Source organism: Xyrauchen texanus, chromosome 41 (assembly GCF_025860055.1).
Source record: "Xyrauchen texanus isolate HMW12.3.18 chromosome 41, RBS_HiC_50CHRs, whole genome shotgun sequence".
NCBI lineage: Eukaryota > Metazoa > Chordata > Actinopteri > Cypriniformes > Catostomidae > Xyrauchen > Xyrauchen texanus.
The window spans coordinates 21,248,030-21,267,985 of NC_068316.1; the positions used below are offsets into that span (position 1 = coordinate 21,248,030).

Here is a 19,956-nt window from a genome sequence, read left to right on the forward strand (position 1 = left end):
CCCACGGTCCCGTTTTTCCCGGAGGTGCATGACGAGCTGACGTCTACGTTGAGAGCCCCGCTCTCCGCTCGTCTAGGTGCCACCCACTTCAGCCTGTCTCTGTCCCCTCGCGTCTTCACGAAGGTCACAGAGGCGGCCCTTGCCCCGCTACGAGTAGCCGGCATCCGCACAGAGACCAGGTGCTCTGGCACCTCAGCCGCTTGGGGCTTCAGATCGACTGGGAAAAGAGCAAGCTCACTCCGGTTCAGAGCATCTCTTTTCTCGGGTTGGAGTTAGACTCAGTCTCAATGACAGCACGTCTCACGAGCGAGCGTGCTCAGTCGGTGCTGGACTGCCTCGCTTCCTTCAAGCCAGGCACAGTGGTCCCTCTAAAACTTTTCCAGAGGCTCCTGGGGCATATGGCGTCCTCACGGCGGTCGGCGCCGCTGGGGTTGATGCATATGAGACCACTCCAGCACTGACTCCAGACTCGAGTCCCGAGACAAGCATGGCACCACGGCACGCATCGGGTAAGGATCACCCCCGCCTGCCTCAAAACACTCCGACCCTGGACAGACCTCTGCTTTTTACGGGCAGGAGTGCCCCTGCAGCAGGTGTCCCGACGCGTTCTGGTCACAACTGATGCCTCCCGGTCCGGGTGGGGTGCCGTGTGCAGCGGGCACGCAGCAGTGGGCCGTTGGTAAGGGGCCCCGCTGCGTTGGCACATCAATTGCCTGGAGTTGCTGACCATCCTTCTTGCTCTCAGGAAGTTCCTCCCGTTAGTTCGGGACAAACATGTCCTCGTGAGATCGGACAGCACCACGGTGGTCACATCCCCGGCAAGCTCAACGTCGTAGCGGACGCGCTATCACGACAACGCCTGCCCGGCGGGGAGTGGAGGCTTTACCCCCAGTCGGTCCAGCTGATTTGGGAACGGTTTGGCAAGGCCCAGGTAGACCTGTTTGCCTCCCAGGAAACCTCCCACTGCCCGCTCTGGTACGCCCTAACAGAGGCTCCCCTCCGGACAGATGCGCTGGCACACAGCTGGCCCTCGGGGCTGCGCAAGTACGCATTTCCCCAGTGAGACTTCTTGCACTGGTGCTGTGCAAGGTCAGGGAGGACGAGGAGCAAGTCACGTTAGTGGCCCCCTACTGGCCCACTCGGACTTGGTTCTCGGAACTCAGACTTCTCGCGACAGCTCCTCCCTGGTGAATTCCCTGAGAAAGGACCTCCTCTCTCAGGGATGGGGCACGCTCTGGCACCCGCAGACCTCTGGAACCTCCGTCTGGTCCTGGCGGATCGGAAGAGCTAACCGGCTTACTGGCGACCGTTGTGAATACAATCAACCAAGCCAGAGCCCCTCTACCAGGCACCTTTACGCCCTAAAGTGGCACTTGTTCGCAGATTGGTGTTCTTCCAGAACTGAAGACCGCAGAGATGCTGCGATCAAGTCAGTGCTCCTGTTCCTACAGGAGAGGCTGGACAGGAGGCTGTCCCGTCCACCCTCAAGGTGTATGTTGCCGCCATTGCCGCCCACCACGATCCTGTAGGCGGCAAGTCTTTGGGTAAGCACGACTTGATCCTCAGGTTCCTGAGAGGCCCGGAGGTTGAATCCCTCCCGGCCAGGCCTAGTTCCCTCCTGGGATCTCTCGGTAGTCTTGGCAGGACTCCAGAGACCTCCCTTGAGCAGCTTGAATCAATTGGACTCAGGGCCCTCTCTCTTAAGAGCGGCCCTGCTGATTGCGCTTCGCCTCTATCAAGAGGGTCGGGGACCTGCAAGCGTTCTCTGTCAGCGACACTTGCCTGGAGTTCGGTCCGGCGGATACGTCTGTGATCCTAAGACCGCTGACCGGGCTATGTGCCCAAGGTTCCTACCACACCCTTCTGAGATCAGGTAGTGAACCTGCAAGCGCTGCCCGGGAGGAGGCAGACCCAGCCCTTTCGTTGCTATGTCCAGTCGCGCCCTGCGCATTTACCTGGACCGCACACAGAGCACCAGACGCTCTGAGCAGCTCTTTGTCTGCTTTGGGGGCGGCAGAAAGTGAATGCCGTCTCCAAACAGAGGCTCGATCCACTGGGTTGTCGGCGCCATCACACTGGCTTATCACACCCAGGCCGTGCCCCTACCCTTGCGGTCGAGCTCACTCAACAAGGGGTGTTGCGTCCTCGTGGGCACTGGCCAAGGGCACCTCCCTAGCAGACATCTGTAGAGCCGTGGGTTGGGCAACACCCAACACCTTCGCAAGGTTTTACAACCTCCGCGTCGAGTCAGTTGCGTCTCGTGTTTTGTCAGGTCCGAGCCCGTAGAACTCGGTAACATGTATACCGACCGGCCGGGTGGATTGCTTGCGCCCAGCGCCCTTTTCCTGACGTCAAGGTAAAGTAGTGCGCCTTCTTCCCAGGGCGCCCCACTCCGAGTCGGGACCCTGGTCGATTCCTCCTCAGCCCTCCGGGTCCGCGGTTCAGCGGAGGAACTCGCTGACCCAGCCACTGCGGGTACCCTGATGGCTACCCTGTACTGGTATAGGTGCTCCACAGGTAAGGCCTCCTGCTCGGACTCCCCCTGTGTGTAATTACACAGTTCTGTCCCCTTACGAGCGGACCCCTGTGTCTCCCTTAGGCAGTTACAGCTGCCCCGTTCGCCGTGCTGTAGCAACTCCCCCCTTTCGAGGCTGGATCTACCACCGCACCATACTTTCCACACGAGCCCTAAGGCGGCCGTGTGGCGTGTCTACCACTTTTCCTCCCCAAGAAAAAGGGCAGGTGTGGTCTCCGCAGGGTCTGGGTAAGACCCCTTCCCTATATGCGTGTAAGGGCCCGGCCGTGATTGCTCTATGCGAGAAACATAGAGAGAAAAGAGTCCCAGCCAGGCTGGCCCGTTCCCATGTTGGCAAACATCGCCTTGTTCCCCTTCCAGGGTAACTAGAAGTATTCTGATGTTCTTATGGGGCATTGGGGAAGGGAACGTGCAGCCAGGTACAGACGATGCGCGGCACTGGATGAAATCCCTGCCCGCCTCTGTATCGGTGGTTCACGTACACGGTTCAGCGCATGGCAAGATTGGAATGGGTCCCCTAGTGTCGCTTCTCCAACACAACGTGGAGAGAGCGACAGAAGGGGAACGTTTGGTTACGTATGTAACCTCCGTTCCCCGAGGGAGGGAACGACACGTTGTGTCTTTCCTCCGCCATGCCACTGAACCGAGCCACTGTTGTGGCCTGACCATTTCCGGCTCCTCAGAAAAATCCTGAATGAACTCCCGTATTTACGCCGCTTAAATACCCGTATATCCGGGGGCGGGACATGCAAATACCGGCTGCCAACTCTCATTGGCCTTTTTTCATAGATCAGAGGTGGATATCGGCGCTCAAGAGAGACCCCTAGTGTCGCTTCTCCGACACAACGTGTCGTTCCCTCCCTCGGGGAACTGAGGTTACATACGTAACCAAACGTTCCTTATAAAATATTTTTTTAATGCAACATACTTTCATATGAGATGTTTTGTTGTTGTTTTTTTGTTTTTTTCTTGCGCATTCTTCTGCATCTAAACTAGTAGTTCATAGGATAAAGTCCTAGTCATTTGCCGTTATCTGCCTATAAAATATAAACAAATAATGACTACAAGCGCCTTTAAGAACTACAATTTTCATTGCCTTATATAGGACATTACTCCATTATTAAGTTCTACACAGTGGTTCATGAGAATAGTATGACACTTGATACCACATTTTTACAGGCCGCCCAAACATAATTTACGCCTAAACAGAATTGCTAGATTCCATCCATTAGTTTTATTGTTGTCCTTCATCCTTTAATTTTCTTCATTCTAGATGCATTCAGTATCTCCATTTGGACTCCAGTGTACAAGCACATTTAGAGTTGAATTCACTCTAAATTGAATTTAACAATACCAACCATTACTGTTTTTGCATGTGTTTCTTATCTCTTTAGGAAGCGAGCATGTTCTGTTTTTCAATACAGTCAAGGTAACAGTCGAATGAACACTTGAGGTGAGAGTGTGAATGAGAAACAGGCTAGAAACCAAATTCACACTATTATGTGTTATGCTACCACTCACTGTGGATCAGATTACTTTTGTTCAAGTGTTGTAAGGGGTTATATAGAGAGATGATGTCGTGACAACCTATATGAATTGTTCCAATTGTTACCATGGACTTGAGGATTATCACTGTCATGCACACTAACAAAAGGAATATAAAGAGGAGTTTCACATAGACTGTTCAGGTACAACATCACGTGGATCTTTAAAATTCACATCTGTAATTCACATTTGTCCTTAATTTCCAACAAAGGAAATATATAATATCTACAGTTTATTGTTTATATAGGAGCCTGAGGCTAGTTGCCACACCTTTTTTTCCTGCTATTGAACATTTCCACTGGTATTGCCCTGGAAAACAAAGTCAGTTTATTGAACACATGTTGACCTACACTGGGTCATATTTTCACTCTAAATTTTGTTGTTAAAAATGTGCTTCATTTTAAAACTGTTCAGGCATTTCAATGCTTTTTTTTTACATACTCATCATGCACATGACACACAGATGCCTTCCTATGTAGTCTATTAGACATCCTCATCTTGCTTTAACAGATATAGAAACAAGAGCTGGGCTGGGCACACAGACATGAACACTTGGTGCACAAAACACAATGACAGTAACAATCAATACATATGTTTTTTTAATCATGAATGGGTACATTTTTAGTAGAAGATGAACTTCAGACTAAACAAACAAGAAGTTACCAAACATAACAACAAAATCAACAATAAAAATGCATTAAATCAACTTGTAAACAGTGAAACCTTGCAAGCTCATTAATTATTCAAGCCTGGGAATTCCAGCATCGAAAAGTTAAGTAAAATGTACTCAAATTAGCAAATAAAATGACTGGGTTTTGTCCTTTAGGACTGATTCATAATGATGCATTGTAAAGATAACAAACATTTATAAATAATAAATAAATAAATAATAAGCTAGAGCATACATTTTTACATGTTTGAATTGAGTACAAATGTAGAATTTACTTAAAATGTTCAAGTTCATGCATAAACTTTTTTCAATGTAGAAAGTACTTAGAATGTTGATGTATTTTTCTTCACCACAATCTTTTTTTTTTCAGTGTAGTAATATCTAATTATTCAAGTTATAACTATTCTGGATTATCACTGAATCAACCTGACTATGTTAGACCAAAAACAACAACAACAACAACAACAACAACAACACACAAATCAAGGTTACAGAGAGGCACGTAAAATACAATGGAAGAAAGTTTTGGAGAGTTTAAACAAATGTGAAGCTTATAATGTTATTAAAATACTTAAATTAATTCTTCTGTTAAAACTCATGTATTATTTGAGCTGTGCAGTTGTTTAAATCATCAATTTTACAGTCTTGTTAGGGTTTTAGGGTTTGTTGACATTACATCATATTTGCAATGATGTTGTAAAATAACTTTACACAGATGCGGTTAGTAAGTGATTTTATTACACTAAAATCATGTTAACACACATATTGTTTACATCTTGTGGCTATATGTTTGAAACAGTGAGTATTTTAACATTTACTGATAGGCCCATTCACTACCTTTGTAAGTGCCTCACTGGACCCAGATTTGTGCTTTTGTTTTTAAAAGAAAAATAGGGTGAAGTCAAAATGATTTTTTTATGTATCAAAATGATCCTACAAATGTTGTCGATTTTGCTTAACTTGTATTGAGCCCTAATTTTGCTTTAAGACTTCATCATTTTAAACTAGGTGTTTAAAACCAACATGCAAATACATAAACTTCTAATCAAAACAAGCATTTTTGCATTGTAACTTTTGACTCAAAACCGGAAGGTTAGCAATATTAGCAATATCATATGAGATGACAGAGTTTAAAAAGCAATCCCTTTCAACCACAATTTTACCTGCAGTGCTGCCCATATAATAGTGCCACAAGGGGTTTCTCAACAATTGCTCTTTCCTCTATAGTTTCACATGATCTAGCGCCACATACGCATAACCTGTCAAGACCTGTGAGACAACTTGCCCCAACATTTCTAGTGCGAATTGTACTCTTGGAATTTTCCTGGGTGCAGATGATATATATAATTCATACTGGGGTGTGAGAGAGGTGTCAAAATGTCAGCCGACTGAAGAAATGTAAAAGTGGGCTGTTTACTGGTCGAGAGACACTTGCTTTTTCCCCTTCTCCTTTTCTGTGATTCTCGCCTCAGTGAGGGAAGGAGAGAGGGCTCATGGTGGATCAAATATGCGCTTGTATGTCCAGCTGTGATGCACGAGTAGCCACACTAATCAAAGGAACGTCAGCACCAATGAATTTTCTTAGTTATCGCCAGGGAAAAAAAAATCCCCTGGTTTTAAATATTAATCTGCATCAATTAATTATGGACTCTTGCTTGTCTATCATGCTGTGCACAAACACATGCTTGCCAGTGCATTACAAGTCTCCCTCTGTGCTGATTACCGATCCATTGTTGTGCATTGTTTGTGATGACTTATAACTTGGCTGCAATGAAATATTTCAGCAATTCAAAATGATCCTGATACATGCAACTTGCTATATTATATAGTCTTACTGAGCACTTGTACACCTACTTATCCATGTGACTATCTAATCAGCCAATTGTGTGGCAGTAGTGCAATGCATAAACTCATGCAGATACGGGTCAGGAGCTTCAGTTAATGTTCACATCAACCATAAGAATGGGGGAAAAATGGGATCTCAGTGTTTTCGACCGTGGCATGATTGTTGGTGTATTTCTATAACTGCTGGGATTTTCATGCACAAAAGTCTCAAGAGTTTACTCAAAACCAAAAACAAAAATCATCCAGTGAGCTGCAGTTCTGCTGACGGAAACGCTTTGTTGATGAGAGAGCTCAACGGAGAATGGCCAGACTGCTTTGAGCTGACAGAAAGACTATGGTAACTCAGATAGCCACTCTGTACAATTGTAGTGAGCAGAATAGCGTCTCAGAATGCACAACAAGTCTAACCTTGAATCTAGCAATGCCCTAGTAACCTCTCAGAACACCCTAGCAACCACATAGCATTGCCATGGCAACCACCCTGGCTGTGAATCTATCATGTCAAGCACATCTTCGTCAGATAATGTACAAGTCAACATTATTTATTTATTTAATAGTAAGAAATCACCAAACAAACACCCAAAACACACTAGCAACCACATAGAAATGCCCTAGCAACCACCCAGAATACCCTAGCATCCATAAAGAAACACCATAGCAACCACCCACAACACCTAGCTGTAACTTTTGCATGTCAAGCACATTTTCTTCAGAAAACATGCAAATCAAGGTTTTTTTATTAACTTATTTATAGTAAGAAACCACCCAACAACCACCCAGTTCACCCTATTTATTTATTTTGATTCTTTTATTTACAATATTATATACAATATTTAATACTAATGCTAAATGGACTGAGATATAAGTCAGTGAGATATCATCGCTGCCGAATAAAATATAAGGAGAACATTGTGGTGACATTTTGCTGTTGCTACTCCAAAATAATGGCTCCCATAAAATGTGTGTGGCATCTTGGGTGTAAGTGCAGCACAGTAAAAATCATGTTTGATAAGTTCACAGTGAAGAGACTTCATTATCAGAACATAGAACAGATCAGGCGTCTGTCTGCCGTGCATCACTCTGATTTCTACAGAGAAGAACCAAAGGTCACATTGATTCATACTGATATCGTAGCAGTTTGTTTTTCAACGTTTTCTTTTTATCAAATATATAGATCATTTGAGATGATATCTTTGTTATCTGAATTGTCCTTCAGTGTGCACTGGAATGAGGATTTATTCTGATGCAAGCATGTTAAAGGAAGAGTTAAGAGTAAAACCAAGGTCATCTTGTTCTGTTATGGACTCTGTGAGCATGTTTCAACCCAATTCAGTGTATAGTTCTTTTCGAAGTAAATTTGTTTCTTCAATCTCCATGGGTCTTTGGTGAGTCAGAAGGCTGTACGGCACAAATTAGGATCTGTTTCTTTCTCACAAAGAGGACGTGTACCATGACTTCATGGGAATCACAATAAAATACTTCTTTTTATGTACCACAGACATAAATACTTTGACATGTGCATTCAGAGTTTCTAGGACACATCAGTGCTGCTCCTTGTATGCAGAGAAAACATTTAGCAAAGAAAGACTTTATGACATTCCTTCTGAATAATGACCCTTTTAGTCACCTGTTCTTTTGTCTCTTTTTTCATAGTCCTGAAAGTTTTATCTCTTAGCGTCTAATAAGAATATTGTGCAAACACAGCTGTATAGTAATGGGTTGCGGTTGATTATTTCCACTGTTGGCAAAGCTACCTTGAATCTTAAAGGGGTCATGACATGAGAAACCAAATTTGCCTTGATCTTTTGGTATATAAGAGGTCTTTGTATCATTAAAACGTCCTGCAAGTTTAATATTTTAAGACGTCCTCCCCATTCTAAACGAATCATTTATTTAATCAAGCTCAAAATACAGCTCGTTCTGGATTCATGGTTAGAAGTGACGTGTCGGTTAGAAGTGACGTAACAGCGTTTGCATATGACCGCCTCCAGCACAAGACAACTACGCTCATTTCGTATCGCCGTGCGCCTCACAAGTGTTCAGTCGATGGACAGCGAGCTCTGACAGAGACTACTTGTGCACAGGAAAAGTACGATGCCACACAGATGTGCTGTTCCTGGCTGTGGTCAAACAAAACCTCTGAATAAGCTGCCGAAAGATCCAGACGTCAGGGAAAAATGGATGCAGTTTATTTTTTGCGGACGTCCCAGTCATTTTAAGGATGACTGTTTTGAGAACAAATCTCAATATGATGTTGGCTTTGCCAGAAAACTGTTGCTCAAAGATAAGTCCGTGCCGACTATTCTGGGAACAACGACGACGCAAACTGTAAGTAATCTATTTTAAAATTTAAACTACTTTTTAAAGCGCAATTTCATTCATTATGAATAATCACAGTGTTTTTACTTAGTTTACTTGCATATTGTTCTGGCTGGGGATGTCAATAATTGATACATAGGCACTGACGTTAGCCAATCATAACAGTGGGCGTTAACACTGAAGTCTTAAATGGAAAACGCCCCCAAAACAGACTGTTTGAATCAGAGGATGAGAAACAGGGTGGGAAAAGGTCATAAATCACTAGATTTTAAAAGTTTTTCTTAAAAAAAATATATTAATACTATAATTGCACCTAAGGGAACATAATAATACAATAAAAAAACCCATGTCATGACCCCTTTAAAGTGATAGTTCACCCAAAAATCTATATTACCTGATCATTTACTCCACCTCATGCCATCCCAGATGTGTATGACTTTCTTTCTTCTGCAGAACACAAACAAAGATTTTTTGAAGAATATTTCAGCTCTGTAGGTCCATACTATATAAGTGAATGGTGATCAGTAATTTAATGTTCCAAAAACATCACATAAAGGCTGCATAAAATAAATCCATATGAGTCCAGTGGTCAAATCCATAACTTCAGAAGCGATATGATAAGTGTGGGTTAGAAGTAGATACAAATTTCATTGAAAATTACTGTAAGTCTCCTGTTATGTATACCCTGTCTTGTTCCACCGTTGCCCTTTTGTTTACCATTTTTGTCACTTTTGTACTCCTTAGTTTTCACTTTTGTCCCTTTTGTAGCTCCACAGTCTTCTTGTTAGCGTTCGTGTTCTCAGTCATTGTTTTCACCTGTCCTCATTAGTTAGCCATTTGCTTCTGTTTGTCATCTTGTTATCTTGTTTTGAGTTCTGGTTGTTCATTGGCCCCTTTGTCCCTTGTTCATGTATTTATACCCCGGTTTTTGGTTCAGTCCTTGTCTATCGTTGAATGTTTGTGAATGTTGTTAGCCTGCTCTGTGTTCCCTGCCCGAGTTCTCTATTTATGTTTATTTCCCCACTGAGGGTTTTCCTTTGTGTTTTTGTTATCAATAAAGTAAGCTGCATTTGGATCCTCAACCTTCGTCAGCCTTCATTGCCTTACATTCGTGACAGAACGATAGACCGCAATGGATCCAGCGGCCCAACAGGCTAAGTACCGGCTGCTCTGCATGAGGCAGGGGGACCGACCGATTGAGGACCACGTCCGGGACTTCCTCGAGCTGGCTTTTGTCTCCGATTTCCCGGACTCCTCTCTGGTGGTCTTCTTTCGGGGTAATCTGAATGCCTCACTAAGGGAGCGGTTGCCACCGGCGACGCGCGGCTGGACTTTGGAGGAGATGGTAGAAGAGGCTCTGCTGGTCTGCGGCTCGTCACTCACGGTTTACGTGGCAGAGGAGAAACCTGCCTCACCTCCCGCGGTGGCGGCCTTCAGCTCGCCCTTGGCTCTTCCTGTCATACCAGTCCCACCTGTCAACGAGGTCACCCTCACGCCAGTCGCCTTCCAAGAGCCAACGCGTTCATCTTCGTCTGCCCGGAGGAGGGAGAGAAGACGGGCTTCCGCCTCCCGGTTCGCGCCTACCCCGGTCTGCGAGCCTGAACCCACGCATGTCACTGTGAGCGAGCCAGAGCCCACGCATGTCACGGTGAGCGAGCCAGAGCCCACGCATGTCACGGTGAGCGAGCCAGAGCCCACGCATGTCACGGTGAGCGAGCCAGAGCCCACGCATGTCACGGTGAGCGAGCCAGAGCCCACACATGTCACGGTCAGTGCCAGTAGCCACGACCGTCCAAGAGCCAGCGCCAGTGGCCGTGACCGTCCAAGAGCCAGCGCCAGTGGCCGTGACCATGACCGTCCAAGAGCCAGCGCCAGTGGCCGTGACCGTGACCGTCCAAGAGCCAGCGCCAGTGGCCGTGACGGTCCAAGAGCCAGCGCCAGTAGCCAGGACCGCCCAAGAGCCAGCGCCAGTGGTCGTGCCCATCCTAGAGCCAGCGCCTCTCGAGCCTTCCAGGGCTCCTCCTCCCGAGCCTTCCAGGGCTCCGCCTCTCAAGCCTCTCCAGCCTTCCAGGGCTCCTCCTCCCGAGTCTTCCAGGGCTCCGCCTCCCAAGTCTCTCAAGTCTCTCGAGTCTTCTAGGGCTCCTCCTCCCGAGCTTTCCAGAGCTCCGCCTTCCGAGTTTCCCGAGCTTTCCAGAGCTCCGCCTTCCGAGTTTCCCGAGCTTTCCAGAGCTCCGCCTTCCGAGTTACCCGAGCTTTCCGGGGCTCCGCCTTCCGGGCTTTCCAGAGCTCCGCCTTCCGAGCTTTCTGGAGCTCCGCCTTACGGGCTTTCCAGAGCCCCGCCTTCTGAGCTTCCTGAGCTTTCCGGAGCTCCGCCTCCCGAGCTTTCCAGAGCTCCGCCCTCCGAGCGTCCCAGAGCTCCGCCCCTCAAGCCTCTCGAGCCACCCAGGGCTCCGCCTCTCGAGCCTTCCAGGGCTCCGCCTCTAAAGCCTCTCGAGCCTGCCAGGTCTCCACCTCCCAGGCCTCTCGAGCCACCCAGGGCTCCGCCTCTCGAGCCTTCCAGGGCTCCGCCCCCGAGCCTCCTACGGCTCTGTTCCCAGAGACCCCAGAGCCTTCTAGGTCTCCGCCTTTGAAACCTCCTACGGCGCCACCCCCTTCGGCCCCGCCTCCTGAGCCTTCCTCGGCTCAGCCTCCAGAGCCTCCCACGGCTCCGCCTCCTGGACCTCCTGAGCCATCCTCGGCTCCGCCTTCCTCAGCCCCGTCTCCTAGATCTTCCAGGGCTCCACCTCCAGAATCTCCCGTTCCTCCCACGGCTCCGCCTCCCGAGCCTCCTTCAGCTCAGCCTCCTTTGGCTCTTCTCCTCGAGCCTCCCTCGGCTCTGCCTCCAGAGCCTCCTACGGCTCCACCTCCAGAGCCTCCTATGGCTCCACTTCCAGAACCCCCTACGGCTCTGCCCCCAGAGACTCCAGAGCCTTCCAGGTCCCCGCTCCTAAAGCCGCCCACGGCGCCGCCTACCTCGGCTCCGCCTCATGAGTCTCCTTCAGCTCCACCTCCGGAGCATCCCTCAGCTCCGCCTTCTGAGCCTTCCAAGCCATCACCCCCCTCGGCTTCCCCTCTCGAGCCTCCCTTGGCTCCGCCTCAGAAGTCCCCTTTGGCTCCGCCCCACGCGGCTCCGCCGGCCTCCCCAGTGGCCACTCCTTCTCCCAGGCCCCCTGAACCGGCCCTTGCCTTATGGCCAGCCCCCGGGCCATCTAAACCTGTCCCTGCCCGGACGATACCATCCCGTTCTCCTAAACCTGTCCCCTTGTGTCCCCGTGGACTGCCTAATTGCACCTTGTGCCCCCATGGACTGTCTCATCTCCCTTTGTGCCCCCGTGGACTGTCTCATTTCCCCTCGTGGACCCCCTTGGAATTCCTGCCTGCTCTTTGTGCCCCCTTGGACTGCCTCCTTACTCTTGTGCCCCCCCTGGTCTGCCTGTCTGCCCCCGGTGCCATCATTTTGTTCTCTGTGGGTTTTTTGTCTTTTGTCTTTGTTTTTTAGGATCGTCTGGAAGCCGATCCTTTGAGGGGGGCTCTGTTATGTATACCCTGTCTTGTTCCACCGTTGCCCTTTTGTTTACCATTTCTGTCACTTTTGTACTCCTTAATTTTCACTTTTGTCCCTTTTGTAGCTCCACAGTCTTCTTGTTAGCGTTCTTGTTCTCAGTCATTGTTTTCACCTGTCCTCATTAGTTTGCCATTTGCTTCTGTTTGTCATCTTGTTATCTTGTTTTGAGTTCTGGTTGTTCATTGGCTCCTTTGTCCCTTGTTCATGTATTTATACCCCGGTTTTTGGTTCAGTCCTTGTCTATCGTTGAATGTTTGAATGTTGTTAGCCTGCTCTGTGTTCCCTGCCCGAGTTCTCTATTTATGTTTATTTCCCCACTGAGGGTTTTCCTTTGTGTTTTTGTTATCAATAAAGTAAGCTGCATTTGGATCCTCAACCTTCGTCAGCCTTCATTGCCTTACATTCGTGACACTCCATTTCAGTTTCACTTTAATAATATGAAAGTAAAAGTAGAGATTTATAATAAAAATATATTGTGGCATAAATAACATAATATTGTTTCTCACCCACACCTATCATATTGCTTCTGAAGATATGGATTAAAGCAATGGAGTCATATGGATTATTTTTACTATGTCTGTGCTTTTTAGAGCTTTAAAGTGCTGATCACCATCCACTTGCATAGTATGGACCTACAGAGCTGTTCTTGTTCTGCAGATGAAAGAAATTCATGCACACCTGAAACGGCATGAGGATGAGTAAATGATGAGAGATATTTTTATTTTTATGTGAACTATCCCTTAAACAACTTTTTTGTAATGAACTGTCTGAGCAAATTAATATTCCAATTTAACAACTGTCTGAACAAACCGATTTGATAATAATACTAATTGAGAGAGAAAAATGACTTCTTAAAAATGTACTTAAGTTAGTATTGTCACTATGTTTTAGTTAGTTACTTCACAACACTGAACATTTCCAATGATTGATTTCCTTACAATGCCATCTTGTTACAATAGTGCAAAAACCAAGGCCCTGCTAATGGTTGTAGCTGCAAAAAGAGCTTTCTTAAAATGAGGAGGTCCATTTAAGAAATGCAGAGAATTACTTCAAATTATGTCTGAGAGTCCTCTAGACTGGAGATGGAGAAGGTACTTTGACTTCAAAAGACCAGAACATCTTTTTGCTGGATGGTTCTTAACTCAGATGCTTCTTGGGCCCCTCAATGCTTACAATGAACCAAAAAGTAGTATGTAATGGGCAGCAATCAGTGATGGTCCTGCAATTACGGGTTAAGGAAAGCACTAAGTAATACAAACACCATCACATTGCCCGAGACAAGGTTACATCAGCTTAAATTGTAAAGTGAATTGTGAAACTTTATAAAAAAAATTAAATAAAAAAAAGATAAGATACATGCAAAAATATAATTATAAATGTTTTTATTTATATATTTATTTATTTAAATAATTAACATTTTAAAATGCAAATGTTTTATGTAAAAATGTGTATTTATATTTAATCATTATTAATTACACATATAAAATAATTTAATAATTGCACCATTTTGATTTCACCTGCTTGTGTATACATTCCCAGTTCATATAATGCACATAAACATTTTTCTTTGCATATTTTTTTATTTTGTCATCATATAAGTTTCCTTAACTTGATTTCTTATAATGAAATGTTTTACAGTGCATAAGAAAAACTTTACATCAGCAAAACACCTTTAATGAAAGCATCTTAAAGTGTATTTGAGGGACACATTGTATCAGTCCATGCATTTCCTGGGACTTGAAACAAGATACTTGGCTTTTGAAGTGCCATGCTTTACCAACTAACCAACACAAAAGCATGTTGATTCAACTAACTAATGAGAAATTGTTGATTTTCAGTGAATTCTGCCATTGTCTCTCTTTTTCCCATCACAGCTACCTCATCCCTTAACTCACAGCTCCAGCACCTCCAACAGCTACAGCAGCTGCAGCATCACCAGCAACAGCAACAGCATCATCATCAACAGCAACAACAACAGCATCATCATCAACAGCAGCGGGAACGAGAGCATCGCGAGCGAGAACGAGAGCAACGAGAACGAGAGCAACGAGAACGAGAGCAACTCTGCGGTCCAACGCATCTCCCACCACCCAGTCATCAGTTAACTCCTCCGATCCAATCAAAAGTGACTGGACCTTCCCCGAGCTCCACCTCCTCCAATCATAACTCAGCTCCATCTCCCCAGTCTCCCACCCCCACTCACAGGCAAAACCAATCACCAGCTCATAGCTTGCCCTCACCTGTCACGCCTCCTCTTCCACTACAGGTAAGATTTGAAAAGTAAATAAAATAAAAGTTTGGGTGCTAAGGATACAAAAGTTTTTGACCATTTTCCTTTAATACCTGTCTAATTTTATTCACAGTATTCTAGGCAAAAAAAGGAAGAAATGATTAAAGATAAAATGAAAATTTGAATATTATTTGAGGCCATTTATTTGCTAGTGTTCTCTTAAAATTTGACACAATTAAATTTTAGCAGATATACAGAGAGTAAAAAGTATTAAAATATACCAACCTAGTCTCATACAATGAATGTTACTATAACTACATTTTGGCAAACTGACTTTTACTTATACTTTTTCGTCGCAGTTTCCTGGTGAATTGAACTCTAGAGGCTCTGCAACAACTGCATTTTATTCACTTTCACACACATCACGAGCACTATGTTTATGACTTTATAAGAACATAATTTTTGCTCTATTACTCACACACTGCTATGTTATTATATCAAAACCCTTTTACTCTAACACCTCATTTGAAAATGATACATTTTAACACTTATATTACAGACCCACAACATTTACACACTTATTCCTGTGTGATTAACTTCTACGGAAGCTCACCGATAGTGTTCGATGTTTGACTCAGAGACCAAGCCAAAGTATCTGTATCACTCAGCAACATTAAATGTCGGTTAACTTCAAGCCTTTATTCAAGAATTTTAGTGGTAAAGGGATAAATTAAGCCTACCAATCTGTCTTTATCCACATGGGAATTGTTTTCTTCATTTTAATGCACCATTTGTAGTGGTACTCTACAATTTTCATGTCTGTAATTGGCGTAACATGGCGTAATTGTTTAGATCATAAGGCCCATTACACCTATATTTACACTTATTCCCCATATTAAAAATATAACCTATTGAAATAAAGAAACGGATTACCGTTGTACAAAATCGTAAGATTGAAGTGAATGCTGACAACCTTAAATAAAATACAGCAATAGACTTAATCTTAAAGCAAATTACAAGAACAAATCAGAATATACATGAATAAAAGGATGGAGTGGAGAGAAATAATATCAAGGAAGAATACGAGGATGGAGTGGAAAGAAATATATGGAGAGATCAATAACATGAGATTAAGAACCTAATATTTGAACAAAGATGGGAACTGCTTAAAGAAGTAATTTTGCTTAAAGAAGTAAATTCATTTATTATATGAAATTATGATTATTTATCTTTTACTTTTCAGGTTAATTGGTTAAATAGAAATGTAATTAGCAGTTATATCCCCTACAAAGGCGAAAAATGTAGTTATGACTGAAATCAGGTCTTTTAGACTATGATCTGTCCTGTGACAGACGAGTTTGGCTCATAATCTAAAATTCGGAGAAAATTTGATGTGAAAATGCAGTAACTATGGATGGACGGACAGATGGATGGATAAATGGAAAGTAATGCCATGTCAGCTCCATAGGTCGTTTAAAGCGTAATTACAAAAAACAATGAACTGTCACAGTGCTGTAAGAATATGTAAATAAAAGAGTAAGATGCATGTAAAGATAGCATCTCTCAGCGACACATACAACAGGAGAAACAGAAGCACGCATCCTGCAAAACACTTTATCCAGTCAGTGCCACGAACGGTACAATCAGCTAATATTGGTGGATATTGTGCTTTACGATTCAGGTCCAGTATTTGGTGAACACCACAGTGTGATTTTTGGGAGCTGAGGTGGAGGGAGAGGGAGCTATTTGATGAGCGGGAAGAGGGTATCTGTGGTACATTAACAAAAGCACCATAGTCACTGCTAGAGACACCACCAGGCTTCTTGTGTCTCATATTAGATTTATATTAGATTTAATATCTCGTATTACTGTTCTCGCTCACGTGACTTCTTTGACTCGCTGGTTTGCAGCTGCCACTTCTTGAGTGTGTTGTTGCTTTCTGCCAATGACAAAAACAGAAAAATACTACAAATTTCTGGTGCGAATTTGGGATTGGTTGGGACGGTACAGCCCACCCTCAATGTTTGCAACACATAGCCCACCCCCAAATTGCTTGTAACCAATACACAGTTAATTTAAAATCAAATATTTTATTTAATGCTGTGTTTGCCAAACATTTGATTGGATGGCCAAGACTCACATTTGGGTGGACTCAGCCCTCCCCTGCCCATGCCCACATCCGGCCGCGCTTGTAAGGTATTATAGGAGATTTATAATGTATGATTTTGGTGCTTTAGGTTAGAGAGCAGGGCTTAAAATTAACCTTTTGGCTAATCGGCCACTGTGGCTAATGGCATTTAAAAATGTTTGTATTTTCACTGGCCAAAATCCCCCATCCTACAAAAAGTGATGAAACCAACTGGAGACTGTAACTGCATGCATTGGACATTTTATTTGAACAAGTATGATATGAGTTCAGAGGCCTAATGATTTAAATAATCTCTTACAATATCTAAAGGCAAACTGAAGAAGGACAGAACAGGAGAAAAAAATTGTCAATAATTTGTTAATTGGTCTGTGGTAGTCCAGATTTTAACCTCTTTTAACCCCTTTATGAAAATGTACCATTGTTCTTATGTTTTTTAACAGTGGCATTTGTAATGATAAGGCCATTGCCACAGGTTAGACCATGGATGGCTCCACATTACTGTGGTAAGGAGAATACAGACAGTCTTCCTAAAAATCAACAATAATAGTTGTTATAAAAAAACCAAGAGCATAACAGGTTTATAAACCTTGTACTGCAACTTACACTGTTATTAATTCCATTTAGTACTAAATGGCTAATAAAACAGAGAGGTTTGTTAGATTAAACTCAGTCACTATTGACTTTTTCCATGAAACTGCAACATAGGCTAGGTTGATTTCTTCAAATTTCTGGGTGTACATATTTACAATTATCTGACAAGGAGACTTTGTCCATAGATTGAAGGCTTTTGGTGTTAACTAGAAAGCTTTGCTTCTCTTCTACCATGCTGTAGTTCAGAGCAGCCTGATTTGGTAATCTTGGTGTACAGATGAAATCCAGAATTACTCACCTCACCTTGAGAGCAGTATCCCATCCCACATGATATTTTCAGTGAAATTATCAACAGACTGGCCCAGAAGTTCATTTCATACCCCACCCATGTCCTCCATCCAGAGTACCAGGTCCTACTCTCAGGCAGACACTTTATAGTCCCCAAGTGCAGACTGAATGGTTTTAAGAACTCTTTTATCCCCTTGTCCATCAAAGCTTTCAATGAATAGCAAGCTAAAAGTACAAAAGCTACCTGTAGTATTAATCTTATTCTGTACAAATACATTTTGGATGAAGTTACATTTTATGAAGGGATTGTGCAATGTGTTTTCAGTGGCAATCCAAGTGTGTGTATTTGCTATATATTTAATTATGAATGACAAATGTGGCTGTGCTATGTTTTCTAACAACAGGTGCAATGTATGTCCAAGACAAATCTCCTTCGGGACAATATATTTTAATCAAAATCAATCAAATTTGGCTGGTGGATGGGTGTTAATGTCAAGCCCTGTTGGGAAGGTACAATTTACTTATTAAAACATCTGTCTAATATTCCCCTTAAAAACCTCATCTGATTACAACAAAATGTAACTCGCGTTTGGCACCCCCCCACTGGATAAATCACTGGGAAACTGCAGCTAAAGGTGTAATATCACGTAATTTTGGTTTGAAAAAAGGGCAAATGTCATGATGTCATAAGATCAGGTTTTCTTTTTGGGGAAAATTGACCAAAAATATATTTTTTACATATTATTTTTACACACAATACATACAATCTATCTTACAATCACAAATTTTTCCAAGCACATGCCCTCTAGAATGAGAATGTCCCTCTAATACAACTAAATTCTGACTTGCAGTATGTAGCAAGTAGCAAAAAATGTTTGTGGCTGTGATGTACAATAAAGGCTATTGGCTATACAAAACATGATAAGCCCTTGGATATGTCCCACTCCAACTTCCTGTTTCAATAGAAAATACAGTAAGTCAAAACAGGAAAGAAAACTGCACTCGTCAAACAATTTCATAGGTCTTGAAATTCACTTCACCATAGCCACCATCATTCCTTGTATTGCTCCCCAACTGGTTTGCTTTTTGTTTACACTGTAAAAGTTATTTAAAGCTATAATAAAAGTTGACTCACGATGGGAGCAGCTCTTCTAGAGTGCCATATGGCACAGGGGTAGTCGAGACAGATCGACTCAATGTAATGACCCCTAAATATGATGTCGCCTCACTCAAAGAATTCATTCTTCTACATTATTCACAACATGTCTGAAAGAATGGAGCTCTGGAGTGAGACGAGGTCTAGGATGAATGTTAGAGAATGGGGCAGTAATTCAATTGAATTATTAAATCTGTCTGGGGAAATCTTGTATATTACAAATATTGTTTCTGGAGGAGGTACCAGTTTTCCAAGCCTGTCCCTGAAAAAGAATGAAAATTGAAAGTTTATTTTTAAAGAGTTTATCCTGGTCATCTTGCTAGCGAAAGCAATAGACTATTATTGAAAATGAAGAGCTGCAGAATATTGAATTATGAGTAATGATGTTTTTGGTGTAACTTGATTTGAAACAATTTCATGATAATCATTTATTGACATGTTCTGAAAATGTATAGCATATGCAGCGGATGTTGCGTTAAACTGGTCTGAATTTTAGCAGATTTGTTTATTGACATCGTTTATATCATTGGGAAGTCCAAAGCTCCATATGCCAGTGAAAAAAATAAGTTTTCCACTGATTCCACTGATGGCACACATGAAACACTGTTTCTTTAGTCAGCTCAGTGCTCTAAAGGGGTCTTATCATGTGGAATCCAATTTTGGTTGATCATTTGAGATAAAATATCAGGTTAGATGTTATTATTTCTAAACACAAGAATAACTAACAATAATAAGCAGGAAAGTCTGTCAAACCTTATGCTGGGTCCAGCTCTATGTAGCATCTACAGCTCTGTTCTGTGGTAACTTAAAAATTTAATTTGATACAATGGCAAACCCGCAAGCTAGTGTATGAGTGTTGTTGCTCATTTCTCAATATAATGTATAATATGACCCCATTATATTGAATTCACCTTATGTATTAAAAGACAAACGTAGGTGATCCATTCATATTATTGCATGTATAATGACAACCCTTCCCTTCTTTCTCCCTCTGTCTGTCTATCTATTTATCTGCTTCTCTTC

General features: G+C 43.5%; 1 protein-coding gene across 1 annotated transcript in view; it reads left to right on the forward strand.

Moving 5' to 3' along the window:
- LOC127634146 (POU domain, class 6, transcription factor 2-like) overlaps positions 1-19,956 on the forward strand; it is a 163,449-nt gene that overhangs the window by 81,497 nt on the left and 61,996 nt on the right. Inside the window, exon 5 of the mRNA XM_052113540.1 lies at positions 14,394-14,785. Coding sequence (XP_051969500.1) covers positions 14,394-14,785 — 392 coding nt within the window. The remainder of the gene's footprint in view (positions 1-14,393; positions 14,786-19,956) is intronic.